The sequence below is a fragment of the Panthera onca genome, chromosome D3 (genome assembly GCF_046562875.1).
Source record: "Panthera onca isolate mPanOnc1 chromosome D3, mPanOnc1 haplotype 2, whole genome shotgun sequence".
In the NCBI taxonomy this organism is placed as follows: domain Eukaryota; kingdom Metazoa; phylum Chordata; class Mammalia; order Carnivora; family Felidae; genus Panthera; species Panthera onca.
This window is the reverse complement of record NC_138350.1, coordinates 29,132,538-29,156,938: the sequence shown is the minus strand read 5'-3', so window position 1 is coordinate 29,156,938 and position 24,401 is coordinate 29,132,538. Positions and strand designations below refer to the sequence as shown.

Sequence of the window (24,401 nt, the reverse complement as noted above, 5' to 3'; positions counted from 1 at the left end):
AAAAAAAAAATTAAAAAAAAAAAAAGAAAGAAAATGAATCTCACTGTGGCTTTTAAATTTTGGCACTTCCCAAACTTAATTTGACCATAAAACTTTTCTTTTTCCAGAGCATCTATCAGGACTAGTATTCCAATAAAGGCAGGTTGGGGAAAGTGTCTGCGGGGTGCAAGGGAAATGTGTATATGCTATTATTTAAAAGACATTTTAAAATAAGGTCATGAAAATTATTTTAAGTCTTCCATAATCCTAATGCTTTAACACACAAAAAAACTGCTTTTATTGCCCAATTCATCTTGCAGATATATTTTACACAGTGCATTCGTTCGTTCCACAAAGGTGCATAGCATCGAAAGAAGCCTGCTATACACACATCTGCAGTTTTAATTATTTTAATTATCAACAGCATATATATTTGCATGCTTATCCGGTTTTCATAATCATTATAACAACTGACATTTTTGCATCAGCAATAGCGGAGAAGAATAAGGTGGAGGATTTGGGGAGGCCTCCGGGAGGGGTCAGGATGGAGGCTTGGGGATTAACCCCCCCAAGGACTGCTGCGAGGAGGGATCTGGGTCGGAGAGTTTGGGGACCCCAACCGACCGCGGCGAGCAGGGACTGGCTGGAGACCATGCTCCCGGAAAGTGGGAGCCACGGAACTCTCGGACGCCGACGTGCGCGCACCGGGATTCAGACGAAGGTACGCCAGCAGCGGCCGGACCCGGAAGTAAAGGTTGCCGAGTTCCCCGCACCACCCCCCCCCCCCTCCCCCCTCCGAGCGAAAACTGAAGCGGGAGCTGAGGCGGAAGCCGCGGCGGGTGAGCGGTGGGCGGCGCGGGGCAGCGGGAAGCGCCGGCCTTTTGGGGGCACGTTTCCCGAATGCTGGCCGGGCGCCCAGGGGTCCCAAGCCCGGGGCTTGGGAGAGGACCTCCTTGCATTCTCGCCGCCTCTTTCCCGCCCCGGAGCTTGCATTAGCGGTTCGGGGAGGTGATGATAGGCCAGTGCTTAGTCCGGTGCCTGGAAGGAATAGGCGCTGCAGTTAATACTCTCGTTCGTCAACCTGGTCCGCGGTTCTTTTAAGTGGGGTCTGTTGTCTGAATCTGTTGTCACGAGTAGGGAAACTGAGGGTCGGGGAGGCCGTGCAGAGGTCGGGGCCAAGTCAGGGCACGCTCCACTCGCCGCTACCTGGGCCCTGGCTCAGTCGTGAGGGCAACCGGGTGTTTCTCTGAGTTGTTGATGGAGATGAGGGAAGGTCCTTTTGTGAACAAAACAGCTAGAATCCGGAGGCACTAATTTCTTACAGGTAAAAAAGAAGACTGTGACCTAATCTTGCCTCTAAAGATTTGTGTTAAAGCACAAAGCCTTAGGGAACAGGACGTGGAGAAGTCAGCCCGACGTGGGCTTGATGGCCACTTAGCCCTGGGTTCCCCCAGAGCCTTGGCAAAGGTCACCTGGCACTAGTCTGGATTGTTCTGAACCTCCGTTTAATCGTGGTTTAAAAATTACAAAACCAGCCTTGTCAAGCTGTTGCAAGATTAAACAAAGTAGCAGTTTGTAGCAATTGTTTGCCTCCAAAGGAGGAGTCTTCTTTCCCTCTTTTCCTGACTCCATGGGTATTGGGTTAAGTTGCTAAGGTGGGAAATCCTAGGGCTCTGCATGCTGTTTGGACCCCTGCGAGGCCTCCACTCCCAAGCCAAGTTCACTTGTTTATAAGACTGGCAGAAAGGACCTTATTATGTACAGCGTCTCCCAAAGGACACATACCATTGGTGGTATTGCTGTTGATAGTTGACAGGGTAGTAACAGGCTAACCTGCGTATTTGCTGTCAACACTGCCTTAGCACTTGCTGATCTCCCCTTTTGAAATAAGAGAACGAACTTTAGGCTCAGCTTTACCAGAAAACACGACCAAACCCGATACACGACATAGGTTACGGAAAGAACCTGGTTCTGGCCATTGATTACAGGCTTTCAGTTCCTACAAGGCTATACAATTTCCCTTTTTAAAAATGTACATTTAAGGTTTTTTAAAAAAGCAAAAACTTAAGTGAATAATAATGTTGGTAAAGCAGAAAGGTTAAGACGGTATATGACACAACAATGGTATAATGAAGGTTGCAAACCATTGCTTTCAGCTATTACTGACTTCCCTTTTAAAATCTGAGTGTGCCTTAATGGAAAAATAGGTCCCAAATAATCACAGAAAATTAATCACAGTTAAAACTGGAGAATGCTTTTAAGAGGTGAACCCTGGTGCCATTAAAAAAAAAAAAAGGTACCCGGCTGGAAGTAAGGAAGCATGAGTTTCAGCCCCAACTCAAATTTCCCAGGTAACCTTTGGAAAATCCCTTTCTCTGAGTCTTAGTTTGTTCTTCCTTGAGACGGTTGTACCAGATCATCACCAAGGTCCCTTTCCCAGGATTCTATGATTCTGAATCCTTAAAGGAAGTCATATTTTTTCCACAAAGTACTCGTGCAGAACTGAAATATAAACTGTTGAACTAGAACGTGTGTTTCTTTAGAGCCACTACTACCAAAGACCAACACGTATTAGTGGGGAGTAACAACTAGTCTGTCCTGTGGACGGGTGACCAGAAATCAGAACAGATGTTGACAGCCCTTTGTGGGCACCATCCAATTGTCTGGCACCATCCAATTGTCTAGCCGTGGATGAATGAGGTAATCCCTTTGAAGATGCTAGGGTAAAACATTTTTCTCTAAAGTGATCTTTTTTTTTTAAGTTTTTATTTATTTATTTATTTTGAGAGAGAGAGCATGAGCAGGGGAGAGGCAAAGACAGAGGGAGAGAGAGAATCCCAAGCAGGCTCTGTGCTGACAGTGAGATCTCACGAACCGTGAGATCATGTGAGCAGAGATCAAGACTCAGATGCTTACCCAACTGAGCCACCCAGGTGCCCTCTCTCTAAAGGGATCTTTAGAGAAGAATCTGTTAATTATTTACTGAAAAGGTATTTAGGATCCTTAGGTGTGAAGAGAAATAGTAGAAATATGAAACTTCTAGAAACTGACACCATAGGAAAAAAGAACAGTGAGAAGTGCTTGTAATACTCATACAGATTTAAAGTCCGTTTTTAAAACTTAGACATCTAAGGGGCGCCTGGGTGGCTCAGGTGGTTAAGCCTCTGACTTCAGCTCTGGTTATGATCTTGCAATTCATGAGTTCAGGCCCCGGGTCAGGCTCTGTGCTGACAGCTCAGAGCCTGGAGCCTGCTTTAGATTCTGTGTCCCCCTCTCTCTCTGCCCCTCCCCTGCTTGCATTCTGTCTCTCTCTCTCTCTCAAAAATAAACATTGAAATTTTTGCAAAAAAACAATAAAACTAAAAAAATAAAGTTCTAAAATTTAGACATCTAAGAGTATTTTTATTATTCACTTTGCAGGTAAAATTATTGTTTCATACATGCAGCCATTTATTCAATCAGTATTTGCTTAGTGTCTACTACTTACTGTTAGAGTAAACAGTAAACATTTTACCCCTAATTTGCCGTGATGGGTGTTGCTGGCCCTCCTACTACAAAGGGCTAATTTCCTCATTATATTAACAGTTCCTAAAAATAAGAAAACAGCAATCCAGCTAGGGTGAAAAAGGATAAAAAATATGAATAGACCATTCACAGGAAAGGAAATCAAATGATTTTAAACGTGAAGAGGTGTACTTCTGAGCTTCTGAAATCCTTAGGTATCTTTCATACCAAAGTTGTTTTCTTCTAGTATTTTTCTAGTTTCATCTTTTTGCTTAAATTTCTGCTAGATCTAGACTATGTTTTGGTGGAAATTATAAAGTAGAAGTCTAGCTTTAATTTTCCTCCCAGAAGGTGGCTCAGTTGTCTCAGTAGAAGACAGGTTTTGGTGTTTTGTTTTGCTTTTTTTAATACAGTGTCATACTTGTCAATGTCAAGGCCATATCTATAATGATCAAAAAGACAGGGGCACCTGGGTGGCTCAGTCAGTTAAGCATTCGACTCTTGATTTTGGTTCGGGTCATGATCTCACAGTTGGTAAGTTCGAGCCCCACGTTGGGCTCTGAGCTGACAGGATGGGCCTGCTTGGGATTCTCTCCCTCCCTGCCCCTCCCCTGTGCGCGTATGTGCTCGCTCTCTCTCTCTCTCTCTCTCTCTCTCTCACTCTCTCAAAATAAGTAAATAAGCTTAAAAAAAAGAAAGGGCCCATGTTTCTTTTATTTAGCCAGCAGGTATTAGATGTCCTGTATCAGTCATGGAACTAGCTATTACAGTTGCCAGCAGTGATCTAGACCTCAGGCTGCTCCTGTGCTGGTGGGGAGATGAGGCAGTAACTAACTGTGGCACAGTGCACAGTCCATTGTAATGGACTGGGGACAGCAGAAAATGACTCATACTGTCATGGGTGTTAGAAGAGCTCTTTAGAGTTAGCACTAGAGCCCCAGCCATTATGCGGCCAGGCTGCATTCTCCAGCCTTGGCAGTACATTCCAAGCACGGGAACAGAGGCTTAAGAATATGTTTTTCTTTAGACAGTGGTGTCCAATTTAATTGGCCAAAAGCACGGTCTGCAATGCTAGAGGTTATGTGGGGCAGGCAGGAAGGTAGATTGGAGCCCATTGCAAGGGGCTATTAAGTTCTGGGGACTGGATTCCCTAGCCAGTGGATCTCAGGTCCAGCGCCCAGCTGTGGATCAGAAAGACCTGAAGAATGTGGCCTGGGCATCTGCATTTTATAAAATGTCCCAGGGCATCCTGATGCTCAGCTGAGGTGGAGGTGCTGCCCTCAGCCCTGAGGAGTAAACAGAACCATGGCCTGGGAGGAGGGCCATCTGCCCTATTCCAGCCCATCAGCCCAGGTCCAAAGGCCCCGAAGCCTTTGTAGCATGGATCTGGGGACAAGACAGACCCGAGGTCATGGAGCCACGTCACTGTCTCCCAAAGGAACCTAAATCCCCAAGGTCATCTCCGAGCCAATTCCATTGCCCTGATTTGTTCAGTGTCTTCAAGTTTCCCTAACTTCTTTTTCTTACCTCAGGTTTCTTTTTGCTTATTTATTTGTTTTTTAAGTAAACTATGCCCAACACGGGGCTCGAACTCATGACCTCGAGATCAAGAGTCACATGCTCTACCAACTGAGCCAGCCAGGCACCCCTGTGTTTTGGTTGTTGTTGTTGTTGTTGTTGTTGTTTTTAAGTAGGTTTTGTGCCCAGTGCAGAGCCTTGACTTATGACCCTGAGATCAAGACCTGAGCTGAGACCAAGAGTCAGGCACTTGACCGACTGAGCCACCCAGGCACCCCTGTTTTTTGTTTTTTAAAGTGAATTTCCTTCTTAGGGGTATAGATTCCATTAGAAGCATTACTATTTTCTACGTGTCTTTTCTTCTCTTCAGGAGTCAGCGCTGACAGCAGTGTTGAGCCAAAAAGAAGAGCAGAGCAGTTTCTGAACTTCATTGCCATCTCTCTGAAACTGGAGTGGGAAGGGCCAAAGCCCTTGGCAGCTTTAAGACAAGATGAGGACCGTGCTCATGGTTGCAGAAAAGCCATCCTTGGCCCAATCTATTGCTAAAATCCTCTCTCGAGGTAGGGAAGACCAACACGTGGGGGGGGGGGGGGGGGGCAGGGGGGCAGGTTGAATCTATGAGCGTGGTCATTTCTTTCTTTTTCCAGCTCTCTGGAGTTGACTTGGTTCAAGATAGCAAGTGCTAATGAGGTACCTTGGTATCAGTCACTGGGGGATGCATTTACTGCCGTACCCAGTATGAGCCAGGGCTGGGACTCCAAAAAGGTACAGGCACTCTTCACAGCGTAACACCAGGCAGGCTGCTGTCAAAGTGCTGTGCCTCTCATGTTGTTGGTCATAAATAGCAACCAGCCCTGGTAACTTACCCAGAAAGAGAATTCATCGGAAGGAAGAAGACAGAGCCAAGACCCCACCCTTGTCTAAATTTGACTCCAGTCTGAGACCCCAGTCTAAGTCTGAGGCCATGCTGCGGACATCGTCACCACAGGACCCTTGCCACTGCCCTCAACCCATGACTGCTACAGCTGCAGCCTGTGTGCTTATGTCACTCAAGAGTAGCCACTAGGCTGACCCTTGGCTGCGGTCCTCCTGAGACACCAGGACACTAAGAAAGGGAACATGTGTTCCTTACCCTAACTCTGGCCACTGGGATAGTTGGTGGGGTGCTACTTCCCCTCCCATCTCTGAATTCCCTCCAGAAAGGAAGGGTGTTTGCATGCTGGGTACCCAGAAATGGCAGATGTCCACCATGACCTCCCCTTGGCTAGGACAGTGGTCTAGCATCCCTCCAGAAGGGAGGGGAGAGCTAAGACATGCCCACTTCCCAGAGGCTAAGAAAGGTCAGCCAAGGGGCTGTCCGGGGGGAGCATGAGAATATTGTGGAATTTGATAATGAGGTCCCTGGATACCTTTGAGTAAAGTTTGAAAGAAATGAGGCTGAAATGCAGAGAAAGGACCCAAGAATGTCTGCTCTTAAGAGTGTTCAGAGAGGGTGCTCCTGGCCTTCAGAGACACAGGGCTCTGCATTGAGAGCACACCATACTGGTTGGTCAGCAGCGGTGTTTTCCGTGAGATCCATGACCTCTCAGCACTCCGTTACCCGCAGTAACATCACTGACCACTCTGGGGAAGAGGTACTCTGGCCCTCCGAGAGGCAGCACCAGGGCCTGGGGCCTCCACGGCAGTTGTGGCTTGCTGGAGCAGCCGTCACTGCACTTCTGCCCTGTAGGAAACATGTCCTCACGCAAAGGGCTGAACGGAACATGCTCAGTGCACGAGTACACAGGGACTTTTGCTGGCCAGCCCGTCCGCTTCAAGATGACATCTGTCTGTGGTCATGTGATGACCTTGGATTTCCTGGGTAAGCCCCCCATGCCCCTGCCCACCCTCCACCCTGCTAAGGGAAGCCCTGCGAAGTGCTCCCCTGGGTCTATTTGGAGCCAGGGGAGGGCTCCAGGCAAGGAGTTTGTGCAGAACCTGTGAGTCCTAAGGCCAGCAGATTGTGGAGGGTTGACACAGGGTCTCTGGGTGACATGCACAGAACCCAGGCTTTGGAGCTCAGTGCCCCTGGGTCCCCATCCCAGAGGCACCCCTTAGTCACTGCATGCCCTATGCTCCTTCCTGTGCTTCCTGGAGGCAGAGAATGCCCACCTTAGGGGGCCTGGCCTCTGCAGGCATTTGGGAGGTGGTTCCTGCTGAGTGCGACTATTGTCCAGTGGTCATTCAGTGGCTGTCATTGTCATCCTTGTATCATTGTTGTGTCACCTTGGAAGAGCCAGCATTAGTACCCAACAGAGCTAGGTGCAGGGCCCTGTGGTTGACAAAGAGTCGGCTGGGACTGGGGCTTCTACAAGTTTCTGTTCCACAGATGTGAAGTGGGTCTTACAACAGTGCCATCCACTTCCCAGGATTGTTTGAGGACTAAGTGTGACAGTGAAGGTAAAGAGCTTAGCACACAGCGAGGTCTCCTTCCTATTGCTCAGTGACAACAATGACATCAATTCAGTTGTGTCGCCAAGCATTTGGACTGAGTTTTATCACCAGCTGGCAGTTGGGGAGCTAGGATTTAAACTTGACGTGAGGCACCTGGGTGGCTCAGTCAGTTAAGCATCTGACCGGCTCAGGTCTTGATCTTGTGGTTCGTGAGTTTGAGCCACACGTCAGGCTCTGTGCTGACACCTCAGAGCCTGGAGCCTGCTTGAGATTCTCCCTCTCGCTCGCTCTCTCTCTCTCTCTCTCACTCTCTCTCTCTCTCTGACCCTCCCCTGCTCATACTCTGTCTCTTTCTCAAAAGTAAATAAAAACATATAAAAAAAAAATTTTAACTTGACTCTATCTGACCCTATTCTCCCAGGCTACACAAAATGGAGACTAAAAGAAAGCTGGAGGGCTAAGCATGCAAGCACTGAGCCCTGAATAGAGAAGTAGGTGGATGTACCAGATAAGAGGCCCAAAAGATTGATTCCCCACAGGGATCACCTGAGCACCTGTCAGTGCCATGTAGGGGGAGAGTTACAAAAATTCAGGCTGGAAGAGAAGACAGAGGTATGAGTGGTATAGTTCAGTGCTCTGGCAAAGTGAGCCAGCCCAGGAATGGCACTTCCAGCCACAGGGCCTGTGCTGAAGTGAGGTTGGAGCAGCAGCAGCCCGGCCCAGTGGTGGCTCCTGTGGGTGGCCAAGGTGTGGTGTCACCTCACCAGCCTAGGAGAACGAAGGCGCAGCGCTGCCTCCAATTTTGGGATTGCCCTGGGTAAAGTGTTCTCCAAGCCTCCTTTTCCCCGTTTTTGAAGCGAGACCACCACCATCCTCCTGAGGTTATGACGATTGGAGAGGTCAAGCCCTGTGAGCCAGGAAGTGTGATTCAGATGTCACTGTGGCTGTGGTTTGTAGGAAAGTACAACAAGTGGGACAAGGTGGACCCTGCAGAGCTGTTCAGCCAAGCCCCAACAGAGAAGAAGGAAGCTAACCCCAAGCTGAACATGGTGAAGTTCCTGCAGGTGCGTGGGGCGTGCGAGAGCACAGGCACCTGGGGGGGGGGGGGGAAGGGGTGAGGTCCACCCCTGCACTGCAGGAAGCCTCCTGAATCCTTCCCCCTTTTTTGAACCTGGCGGCCTTTGCTGGATGCCCAGGCTGGCCTTGCAACCCTTTCTGAGAGCGCCCCTTGCTGGCCCTCCTGGACAGCCCTGTCACTCAGCCCTGGGGAGCAGAAATTCTGTTTTTTAGATTGTTTGGCACTGGTGGTGGTTTTCCTAATTTTAAAACAAATGCATACACATGGAAAATATTAAAAAGTAGAAGGAAGAACAAATCATTTATGATCCCACTAAGACAACCACTATTAACATTGAGTCTTATTGCAACCCTTTTTCTGTGCAGCATTGCATTAATGACCTTTTTGTGCCCAAAAAACTGAGTTCTAAGCTAAGTTCTATAAGTGGCTAAGGCAGCCTAAGTGCAGCCAGCTCCTCTGCTCAGCCTGGGTCCCACTCAGCACTGGCCCTCCTACTTGTGGCTCAGGGGCCAGGCAGGAGCACTATGGGTGGGCATTGCAGGGCTGGGCTGTGGAGGTGCCAGTCTCTGTGTGCTATGTGGCAGGTGGAAGGCAAAGGCTGCGACTACATCGTGCTGTGGCTGGACTGTGACAAGGAAGGGGAGAACATCTGCTTTGAGGTAAGAGGGGTGCCCACTGAGGTCCTCACTGCCAACCTTCCCACCGACCTCACTCGCAGTCATCCCATTCTGGGGCTGCAGTGGGGAATCAGCCATGTTGCCTTAGAAATAGCCTTTTTTCCTCCTCTATTTTGAAAATTTCATAGACACTTTCAAATGCATGGACTCTACCAAGGGTGAAGGAGTGTTACTTCCCCTGCTGGGGCACACTGTGAGAGCAAACAGAAAGGGCAGAATTTTCTGGGTGGATGGGAGTTTCCCAATCAATCTGCCTCAAGGAGAGGGTTGGTTTCCAGCATCCTGGCCACTGGGCACCTTTCAGGGACCTTTGGCCAAGGCTGGTTGACACTCAACAACATTCCTCACTCCTTTTCTCACCTCCAGCCTTCACTGTCCTCTCCCCACCCAAGATACCCTCCTACCTCCTGTCTCCACCCTCCCTGCAGGGAAGCAGGTGCCTGCCTCATCTATGGTTGTGGTGCCCCCACACTGGTCCTGGCTGGAGGTGTCCCCTAGTGAGGCTCACCCTCCTGCCTCTGTGTCCCCAGCTCTTACCTGGGGCCTGGCACACCCTGGGGCTCAGGAAATGCTTCCCGCATGGCAGAGGGTGCTCAGGGCACCCCAAGTTCCAGCGCAGCACCCTCAGGAAACACGCTATGTCCCTTCCCAGACACTCCTCTCCTGGCCCCTCCCCGGCAGGGCTGCTCCTCCCCTGGGGGGCCTTTGCATCGAGGAGTGCAAGCTCACCAGGCTCTCTCCCCTCAGAAACAAAGGCACCTCTTCCCTGTAAAGAAGCTGCATGGCCAGGCTCCAGTGTGACTCCCCTCCCACAGCACAGCCTTCTTAGTGAGTCTGGCTCCAAGCCCCCGCTGTGCTTTAGCCCTAAGAGGGCCACCGCCCCCACCCCGCCACTCTTAAGCCCCGTACCATGGGGGTCCTCTGCGCCCTTACCCCTCCTGTCGTTTGCCTTTTCCACCTCATCTGTTTTCCTTCCCTGGCTTTTCTCCAGTCTCTCAAAAGTTCCACCTACCCCTCCTGGCACTCTGCCCTCTAGAAAGAAGGGAAGTGGGTCAAGTGGGATGGACTTGGTGACTGAGCTCCCTTGCACCCATGGCAATAGCATTTGCTGGTTGGGCGGGGATGAGAGCAGAGGATGAGAGAAAGGGTGGTAGTAAAAAGGGGGATGTTTGAACAGATTTGTCAGTGGGTGGAAGAGCAGCCATGTAGCAGGAATTCTGTGGAGAGACTGAGACTTTTGGACAGGGAAGGAGACAGAGGAGGGTCTGGCAGGATGGAGAAGGAGTCACACACATTGAGGGTCAGCCCCGGGCCTCACAGGCAAAATGTGGAGCAGGAGGTAAAGACCTCAGTGGTGGGTTACAGCTGGGCTGCCTCCCCCAGGTACTGGATGCCGTGCTGCCCATCATGAATCCAACCCACGGTGGCGAAAAGACGGTGTTCCGGGCCAGATTCAGCTCCATCACGGACACAGACATCTGTGCCGCCATGGCCCGCCTGGGCGAGCCCGACCATAACGAGGCACTGTCGGTGGATGCCCGGCAAGAGCTGGACCTGCGCATCGGCTGCGCGTTCACCAGGTGCTGGCTGCCCTCCCTTTGGCCAGAGCCCCTGTCTTTCTGGTCCCTGTTTGCCACCCCAGGACCTGGTTAGCACTAGGCCAACGTCCACATTCTAAAACCCCTGAAGAACTGTCTGTCTAGCTGACGAGACCACACAGGCCACTACTTGATAAGCAGAGTGTTTGTCTACAGTGTGTGGGTCTTCAGGAGAGGGTGGAGGGGATAGAATATAGTAGAAGGGCTTCCCAGACCTGTGATGGGTAGAACCTCTGCTCTTCTCTCTTGCGTTTTGTGTCACGTGTGCACACACGATTCCTCTCTGCCTGCACACACCCTTCCCAGCCCCCATGCTGAGCATGACCTCACCCTGTCCCCTGTCTTCTGAGCAGGGAAGCCACCTTGGTCCCCTCCCTGCACTCACTAGTAGCCCCATGCTGGATTCACATGGGTGGTTAACAATGGTGTCTGGAGTGAATACATAACCGGAATATCTTTCTCTGCCTCCTCCTCCTTATAGGTTTCAGACTAAATACTTCCAGGGAAAATATGGCAATCTAGACAGCTCCCTTATCTCCTTTGGACCATGTCAAACCCCTACCCTGGGCTTCTGTGTGGAGAGACATGATAAAATCCAGTCCTTCAAACCAGAGACCTACTGGGTGCTACAGGCCAAGGTTTGATTTCCTTTCCCTATGCACACTGGGTCTTTCCAGGTTTGGGCTGTGGACTCTGAGAGTTTTCCATCATCATCATAGCCATGCAAGGGCCTGAGGCCAAGGACACAGAGGAGAGAAGCCAGAGAGTGGTCTGCGGGGTGTCCAGGGAAGAGACCCCAGCCTTCATAGAGAGGAAGGATAAGGTTAGGCCTGGATGCATTGAATTTGGGTAAGCAGGAATGAACTCCACTTTGGCAGTGTGGGGCAAGGTCACCCCTAGGGCCATCAGCTGTGATGGTCAGGTCCAAGGACTGGACTGAGGGCTATAGGCCACTGACTTTCAAATTTTTTAAAGTCTTAGAACCCTTTCTCCAAATAAAATTCTCCATGTGAGCTTCTTATAAGGTTTAAAACATAATACAGAGCTGGTCTGGTTGACGTAGGACTAGGGGCCCATGGACCAACTGCACCTAGTGGGCAGGGATGGCATTCAAGACAGAGTTTCTAACACTTCTTAAGGATACAGCCTTGACTTTCGGCTCCTCTCCCACCTGCCTGGTCTCCGGGGAGAGGCCTGGAGTCAGAGCAGTCTTCCCTTGGGATGGGGCTGGGTCTCAGCCTACATATCTATACACCTGCACACCTATACAGGTATGACTGTGAGACCTTAGGGCTGGGATCATTTTGCTCCCAGACAAGGACCAGCTTCATCTATCTTGATTCTCACTCCTGGCAGTGGGCTTACCTGGATTTTTTCTCTCTTGTTTTGTCCTTTTATACTTTTTCCTCCAGGTTAATGCCGATAAAGACAGATCTCTTCTTTTGGACTGGGACCGAGTGCGAGTGTTTGACCGGGAAATCGCACAGATGTTTTTAAACATGACAAAGCTGGAGAAGGAAGCCCAGGTGGGCCTGCCGCACCCACATCTGTCACGTTCGCTCTGGCTGGGAGTAGACCTTGGAAGCCTCTGGCCGGAAGAGTAGCTTGTGGCCCAGGGTCCCATCTTTCTGTCCCTCTTTGAAACACAGACATCTTTTGGAAAGAAGAAAGGTTACAGAACTGCTTGCAGTAACCAGTGTGCCGCATACCTACCCTGTTCCGGGCACCGCCCCATGCCCATGACCTGCCAGGCCCCACAGGCATTATCCCCTTTTGTCAGGATTCCATTTCACACAGATGTCCCCTTTCTGTGATCTCTAAATGCTAACAACTCTGGAGGGACCTGTGTGCACGTCAGTGAACCTGCCCCAGGTCACACAGCTAACATGGGATCCCAACCTCAGTCAGCTTTCATGGCCTTTATGGTGCTGTGTTTCCTACTCAGGGTTTTTATGAATTTGAGGGACATGTGCTTGACCTTTAGGAAAAGGGTGACACCACCTGGCAAGGGGCTGCCTACCTGGGATGGAGGTAGTTCTGCCGCCATTACAGAGGTCCACAGCAGTAACAGCTACCAGAGTCATGGAGGCACAGCCTGGCCTCCTTCAATCACCTTCTCTTGTCCTTTTCCAGCCTTCCTTGGGTGCTCTCTACTCACCCATGCAGTTGACTCAGGCTTCTAGAACTTCCTCCAAAGCTGCCTCATGCTTTTATCCTTGACCATGTTCCTCAAGAGACTCACTGCCATCATCTCCAGATCTCGACCCTAGTGATCCTAAGCCTCCACTGAAGCATGTACCCATTTTGTCCCAAATTAACCCCCCACATTGGTCTGTCTGGAATTCAGAAGGCACTGCCTTGGCCAGGTCTCCATGGGATTGGGAGAGACGAGGCATTGGAGTTGAGTTTGGATTGTTTTTGTCCCAGGCAAGACAGAGTCCTCTTTTCTAACAACTGTTCTGCCCAGAGTTGGAAGCTGCCTAGTATTTTATCTAAACTGCCTCAACGTTTATAAACGTTTCAAATGGTCACCAACATTTGAAAGTCACGAGATTTCGCATGAAAGTCCTGATTTGCAGCTTTTGCTGATGAACTGGAAGATGCAGCAATACTGGTAGGCCCTGGTGGAAGCACTCAGGTGCAGTGAGGGCACCTGACTGCCCCCGAGACAGGCCTGCACTCCGTGGCCTGCTCCAGCCCTCACCTGCCATCCCCATGGCCTGGCTGCCACTGGCTCCCGTAGGAGTTTGAATTTGCAGCCCTTCCTCTTGGCTCTTCCCCGTTTCTCCAAGTTTTCTCTTTCCCTAGAAAGTTCTCTCGGAAAGAATTTTCTTTCTTTTTCCCTTCCTTGGCCTAAATAAATATTCAAGTCTTGAGACCACTGTGATAAGTGAAATTGAGAAGCAGGGAGACCAAATGAATGAAACCAGACCCTTTGCCCATACCTCCTGATTCTCTATTATGGCCTCTTTTCCCCACTACCCCAAATCCCGGAATCTGTTTTGTCTTCTAGGTGGAGGCCACAAGCCGGAAAGAGAAGGCCAAGCAGAGGCCCCTTGCCCTGAACACTGTGGAGATGCTGCGAGTAGCTAGCTCTTCTCTGGGTACGTAGGGGCATTCCTCTAAAGCCCCCGAAGGGCTTGGAGCAGGCATGCGGTGACCATTCAGCCCTGGTGCAGTGCCTGGGCTTCCAGGGTGATGCTGACTCTCACACTCCCTTCATGCGCGCTTGTGCTGAGTGCCCCCTTCCCCTCCTCCCCCCCCCCCAACACCCCCACCGTGTGCACCTGTGCTGAGTGCCTCATGCTCACCTATGTCAAGCCACAGGTCACCTGCAGTGTCATTCGAGGCTTAGTGGGAATCTATGCCTCATGCGGATTTCATTTCCAGAGTGGAAATAAGTAATAACAAACTGACAAACACGAGAGAGGATTCCATTTTGGAAGATTATTGGTTAATATGCAACAGCCCCTTTGGACTTATGTGGGGAAACAGACCATATTATTGAACATCCATGCAGCTGCTGCCAGGGCCAAACACATGGAAGGCCATGGTCAGGGACCACCTATAGGGCAGGCCTGTGTGTCACTGGCACAGTGGAGTCCCCTCAGAGGCATTAGACCATGGAATTCCAGCCCTGGACCCAAACTCTGGTCCAGTGTCAGCTTGGCTACTTTCTTTCTTGTCCTGGAGCCTTGGTTTTCTCACAAGAAAACAGCAGCCATTGTGACCATCTCTCAGGGCTGATTGTTCTAAAAGGATTAAATTATTGTAATGGTGTATCATAACAGCAGCAGTGGTAATGACTGCCACTACCCAAGAGAGATGTCCTGACTTTAGCACCCCAGAGTAGCTTCCCTGGTGTAGGGAGAGAGGCCAGAGGTGGGAGGTTAATGCCCCAGGCTAATGTCCTGCAGGGGCCAGTGTGACCAGTGTTGATGTAATGTCTCTGAGCCTTGTTGCCCCAGGAGGAAGAAGGGGTTTTGACTGGAAAGTTGGCTGTCTCTGACAGCTGTTGGCCTCAAGGCACTGGTGCCTCTGCAGCCTGGGAAAACCTTAGCCAGTGTCCTCAGAACAGCACCTTCAGGGATCCTCGGAGGGCAGTGATGACATTGAGTGGCTAATAGCTGAGTAGCAGCCTCTGCTGCCTTCCCTCAGTAGTCCTGGAGTGCCACGAGGACAGAAACACCCACGGAGCTCAGAACAGGGGGAGTGTGCTAATTCTGCAGTCATAGTGGGACATCAGCAGATGCTGAGGCACAGTTGCACTCCATGGCCAGAATGTGAGAGAGCAGCACTTTGCAGGCCACATTTAATCAGCATAGCCACTAGTGTTATGAGGGTGACACTGTGGAGCATCCCTGTCCTGGGCCCACCTTTACAGGTTCAGGACCTCGGCCTCAGGTAAGGCTGTATGGGCACAGTGGCCTGGCCAGCAGCTCTGTGCTCTAGCTGTGCCCACTCAGAACCACCTCCACCTGCCAGGAGGCCCTGGCCGCCTTTGATGGGGAGGCTGAGTGCCCAGGCCCATTAGCAGGGACCCAGCCATCCCCAACATTCTGGCCCACTGAGCCTCCCATCCCTCACAGGCATGGGGCCACAACATGCCATGCAGACCGCCGAGCGGCTCTACACACAAGGCTACATCAGCTACCCGCGGACTGAGACCACGCACTACCCTGAGAACTTTGACCTGAAGGGCCCTCTGCGGCAGCAGGCCAACCACCCCTACTGGGCCGACACGGTGAGCAGAGCCACCGCACACCCTTGTTCCCAGGCACTTTGGCCAAACCCAGAACTAGTGCTGGCTCCTCCCTGTGGGAAGTCAGCTATGCCCATACTCACTGCTTTGTCTTTTCTCCCTCAGGTGAAGCGGTTGTTAACAGAAGGTATCAACCGCCCACGGAAAGGCCATGATGCTGGTGACCATCCCCCCATCACCCCCATGAGGTCTGCCACAGAGGCTGAATTAGGTATCAGGCACTCCCCCCAACACTCGCACACTCACTCAAACACACACACCAAGTTTCTGGGTGGGAAGCTATAGTCATGTGGCACCTTAGGACAGTGTCGGGCCCTGTTGGCAGTGTGGGGGCTCCCTCCCCCACCTGCCCCCAGCTGTGGCACAGAGGGTCACCTGAAGGTTGTGTTCTGTTACCATGGGGCAAGACAGAGGAGAAGTGGTGGCAGCAAGTGTGGGGTGGTATGCCTGAGTGCAGGTGCAGGTGGCTGCTCGTAGGAGGCAGGAGGGTGAGGCAGATGGGCAAGGAGGGGACAGGACGGGACCAAGACAGGGAGTGCTGGGGCCCAACCACTGGGTGTGCCTCCTGCTTCCCACCCGACCAAGGCAGTGTGAGGGCCTGTGTACTGGGAGGAGGCAGGGAAAGGGAGAACCGTGCAGGTAGAGACAGGAGCCACTGTGCACCACCCAAGCTTGCAGTCACCAACTAAGAACATACCAGGCCCTGAAGAGCAGTCCCACCTGGAAGCAGAGGTTGGAGCTGTAACTGTGTAGGAACCACCACAGCACAGGATACTCACTTTCCCTTCCTGCGCATTTCCTACTCCTCTCTCCAGCTTCAGTGCAGGCTAGCCCTGGCATTCTGTGCTGATGGCCAGGGCCCTGCCGCCTGAATGAGAGTGCTGGGGGTCTTTAGAGCCAGAGCTTCTGGACAGTAACCAACTTCCTTGCCTGCTGCAGGCAGTGAGGCGTGGCGGCTCTATGAGTACATCACCAGGCATTTCATCGCCACAGTTAGCTACGACTGCAAGTACCTCCAGAGCACCATTTCCTTCCGTATTGGGCCTGAGCACTTCACCTGCACAGGGAAGACCGTCATCTCTCCAGGTAAAACTGCAGGGCCAGACTGGCTCCTCCCTCACCTCCACAGACAGACGGAACATTCTCCATTGAACCTGGGGAGGGAGGCCCAGGGTCTTGGGCCTGGGCTGCCTGGGACGGGACCCTAAGTGGCAGCACCCTGTCCCTCCAGGCTTCACGGAGATCATGCCCTGGCAGAGTGTGCCTCTGGAGGAGAGCCTGCCCACCTGCCAGAGGGGCGACACTTTTGCTGTGAGTGAAATAAAGATGCTGGAGAAGCAGACGAACCCGCCCGACTACCTGACAGAGGCCGAGCTCATCACACTCATGGAGAAGCACGGCATAGGTGGGTGCACCCACCCTCTTGCCCACCCAGGCCCCGGGCCTGAGGGTTTCCATCCCAGGAGCAGGTCCAGACCTGCTCAGTGACTCTTCTGTGCCCAGCACCTAGTAACTGCAGCCCAGGGTGTGGCCAGCTCCCCAGGCAATGTTCACTCTAATGGGAACTGCCTGTTGTTTGATGTGCTGCACCAGCTGACCCAGCTCTGGAGGGCCAGAACAATCCAGGGTGCTGTGCCTGAGTCTTGTTCTGTCACTAACAGTTGTGACAGGTGACTGTCAGGGAACGTCTCACCTGGGTTTGGTGACAGTGGTGTGTGGGTGCTGCTCCCCCAGCATCCTCTGTCCTTCCCCATTGACAAGACATCCATGGCTCCCTGCAGCCACATACTGGACAGCAGCCCAGATCCCATAACCAAAATGAGCCCGTGAAAAGGGCTCCTGTGACCTTCTGAACAAGACAGCGGCCCTGGGCAGCCCTGTTAACCAGGAGCCCCCAGGGCTGTGTGAAAAGGAACTGGCAAGGGCTGCCGCTCTGGCAGTGGCAAGAATGCAGTGGGCACAGCGGGGAGTGTGCTGGGGCTTAGATCCTAATCCCAGCATTGTCCTTCCAGTGCGGTACCTCAATGGCCTCCATAGCCTCTAAGCACCATCTGAGGAGGCTCCTCAGCACGGGGGAGCAGTAAAGGCAGCATCTGGCAGTGCCAGGTGACCCTGAAGTCTCTAGGGGAGGTGCCATCCTGGAAACTAATCACAAGGGACCTGGGAGCTGGAAAGTGGGCAGTTCTGAGCAGGTTTCAGAGGGGACGATTTGGCAGCGAGCATGGGAGTTCCTCCGTGTTCAGGGGTCTTGAGCCCTGTTTCTGGAAGGGGTAGATGTCTCAGAATTGAGGCAGGGAGAGGTCAAGGACCGCATTTACCAAATGTGAGGGGCAGGCAGACTGAGCTCCCATGACCTTGGCAGAGTTCCTTAACCTCCGTGAGCCTCTGTTGTTTGTAGAGGGGAATTAAGCGCCCGGCGCTGGGAGGGCCATTTTTGGATTCACAAGACCATTCTCAAAACGCATGGTGTGGTGTCCAGCACAGTGCTAGCCAAAAACAGAGGTGAGGGGGCTGAGAACCAGGGTCCCCATGGTGAGTGGGAGCAAAGGTGGAGCCTACGGTCTGATGGGGAGCCTGCTATGGAACACTTGATATGTGTTACTATGTGTTTCAGGGACAGACGCCAGCATCCCCGTGCACATCAACAACATCTGCCAGCGCAACTACGTCACTGTGGAGAGCGGGCGCCGACTCAAACCCACCAACCTTGGCATCGTCCTGGTGCATGGCTACTACAAGATTGGTGAGTCCGTGGGGCACCTGGGTGGCTCAGTCGGTTGAGTGTCAGACTTCAGCTCAGGTCATGATCTCACGGTTCGTGAGTTCAAGCCCCATGTCGGGCTCTATGCTGACAGCTCAGAGCCTGGAGCCTGCTTCTTCTCTCTGCCCCTACCCTGCTCATACTCTGTGTGTGTGTGTGTGTGTGTGTGTGTGTGTCTCTCTCTCTCTCTCTCTCTCTCTCTCTCAAAAATGAATAAACATTCAAAAAAAATTTTTAAAAAGAAAAGAGATTGATGAGTCTGGCTGGCTGTTGCTCCCTGACTTTGGCCTGGGCTGCAGCTCTGCATTCATCAGCCCCCAGCCTCTGACAGGCCATGGCCCTGTGGCAGGTCAACTCCCACTGAAACAGTGCTACATTGTCACCCCCCCCCGCCCGGCCCCGGACGTGCCCCAGCAGGGTCTCTGTGTGGTGGATGGATGAATGGACAAGTGCAAAGGTTCCAAGAGAGGAGGCTCGAGGGGCTTTTCCCCACAGACCAGCTCCGGATGGGGTCTGGGTCCTCCTTGCAGAGCTCTTTGCTCTGTCCCAGAGAGGTTCCAAGGGTCTTAGGGGAGATGGCAGGGCACAGACCTGGCCTGAGGACTTCCAGGAACTGTGACACAGTCTTGGAGACAGGATGCTCCTGTCTTGGAGACAGTGGCCCCTGGCCACTCGACATTGGATTTTCCGGGTAGGAGATCAGGAAAGGCGTGGGACCACAGGACTGCAGCCTGAGCTGGTGGGAGCAGCCACAGCTCCCCAGTGCGAGTGCTCACAGCAGCACTCCCCCACTTGCAGACGCAGAGCTGGTGCTCCCCACCATCCGCAGTGCAGTCGAGAAGCAGCTGAACCTGATCGCCCAGGGCAAAGCTGACTACCGCCAAGTCCTGGGCCACACCCTGGATGTCTTCAAGAGGAAGTTCCACTACTTCGTGGACTCCATTGCCGGTGAGCCCACCTCTTCCCTACCCCTGTGCCAGAGGCCCCTGGGCCAGGGCTGCCCCAGCCGTGTGGGACCAGTGTCCAGATTTGGGCTCCGGGCTCCGGGGCTCCTTTGGGAGGACAGGGCAATAACATCTCATTGCTGGACCATCGTTGGGGTTAAAGAGCGGGCTTTTTTTTTAATAGTATTTTTTAATAAGTTGTGTTTTAACAAGATATTTTTTAATAAGTTATTTTTGAGAGAGAAAGCACGAGCAGGGGAGGGGCAGAGAGACAGGGAGAAAGAATCCTAAGCTGATTCCACATTGTCAGCGCAGAGCCCGATGCAGGGCTCAAAACCACAAACTATTGAGATCATGACCTGAGCCGAAACCAAGAGCTGGACACTTAACCGACTGAGTCACTCAGTTGACCCAAGAGCACTCATCTTAACACCATACACGAGGCACCCGGCTCATGTGACACATGAGGCCGCAGCCCTGCTGTTCCTGTTACCCTAGCACCTCAGGGATAGAGACGCATTTACTCAGATGCTTGCTGTGGCCTCCCCCTCCGTGCACGTGTCTGAGGTGGGCTGCCAGAGGCTAGGAGGATGTGACTCTTCCCTGCACTGCTTGCTTTCAGGCATGGACGAACTGATGGAGGTGTCTTTTTCGCCCCTGGCGGCCACGGGCAAGCCCCTCTCCCGCTGTGGGAAGTGCCACCGGTTCATGAAGTACATTCAGGTAAATGAGGGTGAAGGGCTGTGACCACCCCATCTGGCCTACAGCACCCTTGTGTACAGACCTGGGCAAGTCCTGTCACCACTGTAGACCTCTGCCTTATCCTTAGTCATAAATCATTGTTCTGGCTGCCACACAAGAATGAGAGGCCTACTGCAGCCTTGCCAACAGACACCCACAGTTTCCCCTTGACCCCAGGAACATGTGAGCTGTGGGGGCTCTTAAACACATTGTCCATTTTTTCCTAACAACACATTATTTGCTATCCTGGGCATTAATACGCATGCAGGGGTTCTAGAACTACCTTTCTCCATGCCTGGAGCAAGTGTCCTAAGACTCATGGCTATGGGTCCTTGCCTGAGAGGTCCTTGCCTGGCAACATGCTACACATTATGCATTACGTATTGTGTTACATGTTACAAGTTACACATTATATGCATATTCCGTGTGTTACACATTATGCATCGTGTGTTATGGGTTACATATTATGTATTACGTATTGCACATATATTACTACATATGTCTCTGTTGTGTACATAAGTATACATATGTATTATGTGTTATGCATACATAATACATAATTAATATGTAAACATAATGTATTCTACATGTGTGACATACGTAACACATTATGTGTTTTCTATACACGTTAGATTTTCTGTGTGTATCATATATTATGTACTACATACACATTACAGTGCTGCATATTCTGTCTTATGTATCATGTTATATACATTATATACTACATGTCACCTGTTACTTCTGTATTAGGAGAGTGAGGCCAGGCCAGAGAGCAGGGTGGCCTCAGTGACCCTGAGCCTCTTCCCTGGTGTTTCTGCAGGCCAAGCCCAGCCGCCTGCACTGCTCCCACTGCGACGAGACCTACACCCTCCCCCAGAATGGCACCATCAAGCTCTACAAGGAGCTCCGGTGCCCACTGGATGACTTCGAGCTGGTCCTGTGGTCCTCAGGCTCTAGGGGCAAGAGCTACCCACTGTGCCCCTATTGCGCCAATCACCCGCCCTTCCGAGACATGAAGAAAGGTGAGTGCCCCGTCTCTTGGCCTCAATCGCTCCCTCCCAAGACAGGCTGCCCCGTCCCCCCTGGATGTCTGTGGTGCCTGTCCAGCCCCTGCCCTGCCCCCACACTATGGCTGGACTCACCGGCTCAGGAACAGGAGACCTGAGGTGTACTTGGGCACTGCTGAGGTGGAGCCAGCCAGTCTGCCACTCTCTGTCCTGGTCATAATTGAGAGGGCAACTGTAATCCACTCACTCGGGATCTGGGCAGTAGGCATGCCGTGCCCTCTCCTGGGATAGGTTGAGTGAGAAGATGCAGCAGGTTGGGGGGCCCCACCTGGCAAGGGGTGCACTCTCAGTCAGCGTCTACCTCCGTTCTCTATCCTTACAGTCATTACTGGGGAAAGGAGAGACATGTGCATGGGTAGGGGTGAGTAGTGGGAGGCACCAACAGCACTGAGCCAAGAGTCTAGAGGAGGTACAGGGCCCAGCGTGTTCACCCCATGCTACAGACAGGAATGAGGTACAGCAAAAGGCATCTACCCACATTCATCAAGGGGTCTAGGGAACCCTCAGGGGTCTCAATTCACCCTTCCTGACTCAAGCCTCACCTGTGAGGCAGGGACAGCCTGCATTTGGGCTACTAGGGTTACTGAGGCCCTTCCCTGCCCTCCAGCATCTTTCAGGGCAGCCAATGGCTCCGTGTGACCCAGCAGCACAGGAGCCACATGGAGCTGATGGGAATTGGCTGTGGAAGCAAAGTGAAGAGGGGGAATGGGCCTGGCCGGAGGCCACCAGGAAGGCCTTCTGGAAATGATGGGGGGAGGGGGAGTGACACTCACAGGTTGAGGAGGTTTTAGATAAGCAGAGAAGCAGGGGCAAGGGCAGTGGGGGAATCCAGACCCAGGGTGAGCAAGGAACACTTTTTGCTGGGATGACGGATCTGGACCATGAGGCCCTAGGAGAAGACCCCCTGGGAGGTGGCAGCCGGGGGGTTGGGGGGGGGGGGACACAGCACAGGGTGGGGGTTGGTGTGCATCATGGGCTGCCCCCTCCCCACCAGGCATGGGCTGCAACGAGTGCACACACCCCACCTGCCAACACTCGCTTAGCATGCTGGGCATCGGCCAGTGCGTGGAATGCGAGAGCGGCGTGCTGGTGCTGGACCCCACCTCAGGCCCCAAGTGGAAGGTGGCCTGCAACAAGTGCAATGTGGTGGCACACTGCTTCGAGAACGCCTACCGCGTGCGAGTGTCCGTCGACACCTGCAGCACCTGTGAGGCTGCCCTGCTGGCTGTGGACTTCAACAAGGCCAAGTCCCCGCTCCCAGGCGACGAGACACAGCACACGGGCTGCGTCTTCTGCGACCCCATCTTCCAAGAGCTAGTGGAGCTGAAGCACGCGGCCTCCTGCCACCCCATGCACCGTGGCGGGCCAGGAAGGAGGCAGGGCCGGGGGCGGGCCCGGGGCCGTCGGCCCACAGTGAAGCCCAGTGCCAGGCGGCCAAAGGACAAGATGTCAGCCCTGGCTGCCTACTTTGTATGACAGCCCCGCCATCCCTTGCCAGGCTCACACAGTTGCCCTTGGGGCCACAGAAATCATTAAAATGTATTTTGCCTTCTCCAGAGCAAGCAGCTCAGGACCTTTCCCTGGTATCAGAGGGTTATGGCGTCCTCACTGCCCTTCCTGGTCTCCCCGCCCCTCCTCTTCCTTCTGCACACACCACGGTGGTGCCTGTAGGGAGGCCACCAAGTGTGGAAAGGGGGATCAAGCTCAGTCTGAGGCTCACGTCATAATTCAGTATGTGTAACAGACAGCAAGGTAGCACAAGTAGGTAGCGTCCCTGATGTCTGCAAGGAAGAAAGGAAGGCACCAACTGCCTGTTATCCAGGCAGGTGTCATAGGAGGGAGGCCTGGTGGAGGAGACAGGGCTGAAAGAAGTCCTCACTGGACCTTGGCCTTCCCTGCAGCCCATTTTTTGGGGTCACACGGTGGCTCTGAGCAGGTCTGTGTGTGGTGTATGCGACCCTGGCAGCCTCCCAGGGCCTCTTCCAATTCCTGTTCTCAAGCCTTTACTGTCTCAAACAGAGGCAGGCCAGTCACTTCCCAGGGTGAACTGCAGGGAGCCCCACTGAAGCCATCTGCGTGATTTAATGTTTATTTATTTTTGACAGAGAGACAGAGCATGAGCGGGGGAGGGGCAGAGAGAGAGGGAGACACAGAATCCAAAGCAGGCTCCAGGCTCTGAGCTGTCAGCACAGAGCCCAATGCGGGGGCTCAAACTCACAGACAGCAAGATCATGACCTGAGCCGAGTCGGACACTCAACCGACTGAGCCACCTAGGCGCCCCCATCTGCGTGATTTAGAAGATAATCCATAAACCAAACAGCCCTGTGGGCTGCCCTCCGCCTAATGTCCTTCCCGTGCCCCGTCACCACCACCCCAGTCCCCACAGAGGAGCACTCACATTAGGCAACCACGTGTTGAATATGCCACTCCTGCCCATGCTCCACCACACGGGAGCTCGGAAAAATAGCTTTCCAAGCTGTGTGGTGGAACACCTTCATGAAGGGCGGGTCAGAACTATTTTGCACGTTGTCTATCTGGGTACTAGATTCACAGTTCACACTAGAATATAACAAGGCTCTGAGCAGAGCTTCCGTGAATAAACCTGTGACTTCACCCAGCATTCCAAGCAAATGCTGCACCCTCCAGCCTCCCTCTTTGGGGAGATCCCAAAGAGCCACTCCTCGTGTCCCTGGAACACTGGGAAACCATTCAAGAAGTTCAAAGAGAATAGGCAGTGACGTGGTGACACATCATCATCCGGAAGGCTGCCCCTGGAGGCAGGCTCCCAGGAAGGTGTAGTACGGCTGCTGGGAGTGTCACAGGGAAAGAGGTGCTTCCAGAATGCTGGTGTTCCTCCTCCCTCCCCTCTTGCTGTGGTCAGATTCTGGGGCACTCACAAGGCCACATCTGCTAGTGGATAGTGTCCCTGGCACAGGGCTCTGACTGCTCTGCCACCTTGTCAATAGTGAGCGGACCCAGGGCCTTCTCCATGGGAAGGTGACCCAACTCCCTTCTGCTCTAGGAGCCCCTCCCCCCCCCCCCCCCCACACACACACACAAGCAGCCCAGGTAGATGGCCAGAGGGACTTAGGGGGACAGAAACTGTACCTTCGGCTTTAAGCCCAAACCACCTGTTCCTTCCTTACTAGAATTCTGCACTAAGGTTTCAGCCCCAAACAGGGCTAATCATAAAAGGTTCATTCATTTTTCTCTGCAATTGTCCGTTGTGTATGAATCTCCCTGGCATTCGAAACAAGTCTGCCTTCTGGGTCTCTTCATCTCATACCAACCAACAGCATCCAAGCCTCCTGCTACTTCCAAGGTGGCTGCAGGAGCGA

At 52.6% G+C, this 24,401-nt stretch overlaps 1 protein-coding gene and 1 non-coding gene across 6 annotated transcripts; one reads left to right on the top strand and one right to left on the bottom strand.

The window, feature by feature from the left end:
- The first annotated feature begins 740 nt into the window (after nt 1-740).
- Nucleotides 741-22,620, top strand: TOP3B (DNA topoisomerase III beta). 5 transcript variants are annotated; one of them, XM_078435478.2, is made up of 19 exons: nt 741-818; nt 5,372-5,561; nt 5,649-5,737; nt 6,731-6,862; nt 8,392-8,498; nt 9,097-9,171; nt 10,573-10,769; nt 11,269-11,425; nt 12,200-12,313; nt 13,801-13,891; nt 15,377-15,531; nt 15,655-15,760; nt 16,489-16,635; nt 16,781-16,954; nt 18,164-18,292; nt 19,109-19,258; nt 19,877-19,977; nt 20,816-21,017; nt 22,057-22,620. In XM_078435478.2, the coding sequence occupies exons 4-19, from the start codon at nt 6,736-6,738 to the stop codon at nt 22,536-22,538; spliced, it is 2,514 nt and encodes an 837-aa protein (XP_078291604.1). In that variant the 5' UTR covers nt 741-818; nt 5,372-5,561; nt 5,649-5,737; nt 6,731-6,735; the 3' UTR covers nt 22,539-22,620. The 5 variants fall into 5 exon arrangements, with proteins under 5 accessions (XP_078291604.1, XP_060469085.1, XP_078291605.1 ...); XM_060613102.3 differs by lacking the exon at nt 5,649-5,737; XM_081790764.1 differs by lacking the exons at nt 741-818; nt 5,649-5,737 and adding an exon at nt 1,042-1,063.
- On the bottom strand, nt 5,055-5,127 carry TRNAK-CUU (transfer RNA lysine (anticodon CUU)). Its single transcript has one exon. It is a non-coding gene; the product is annotated as a tRNA-Lys (tRNA).
- Nucleotides 22,621-24,401: the final 1,781 nt, after the last annotated feature.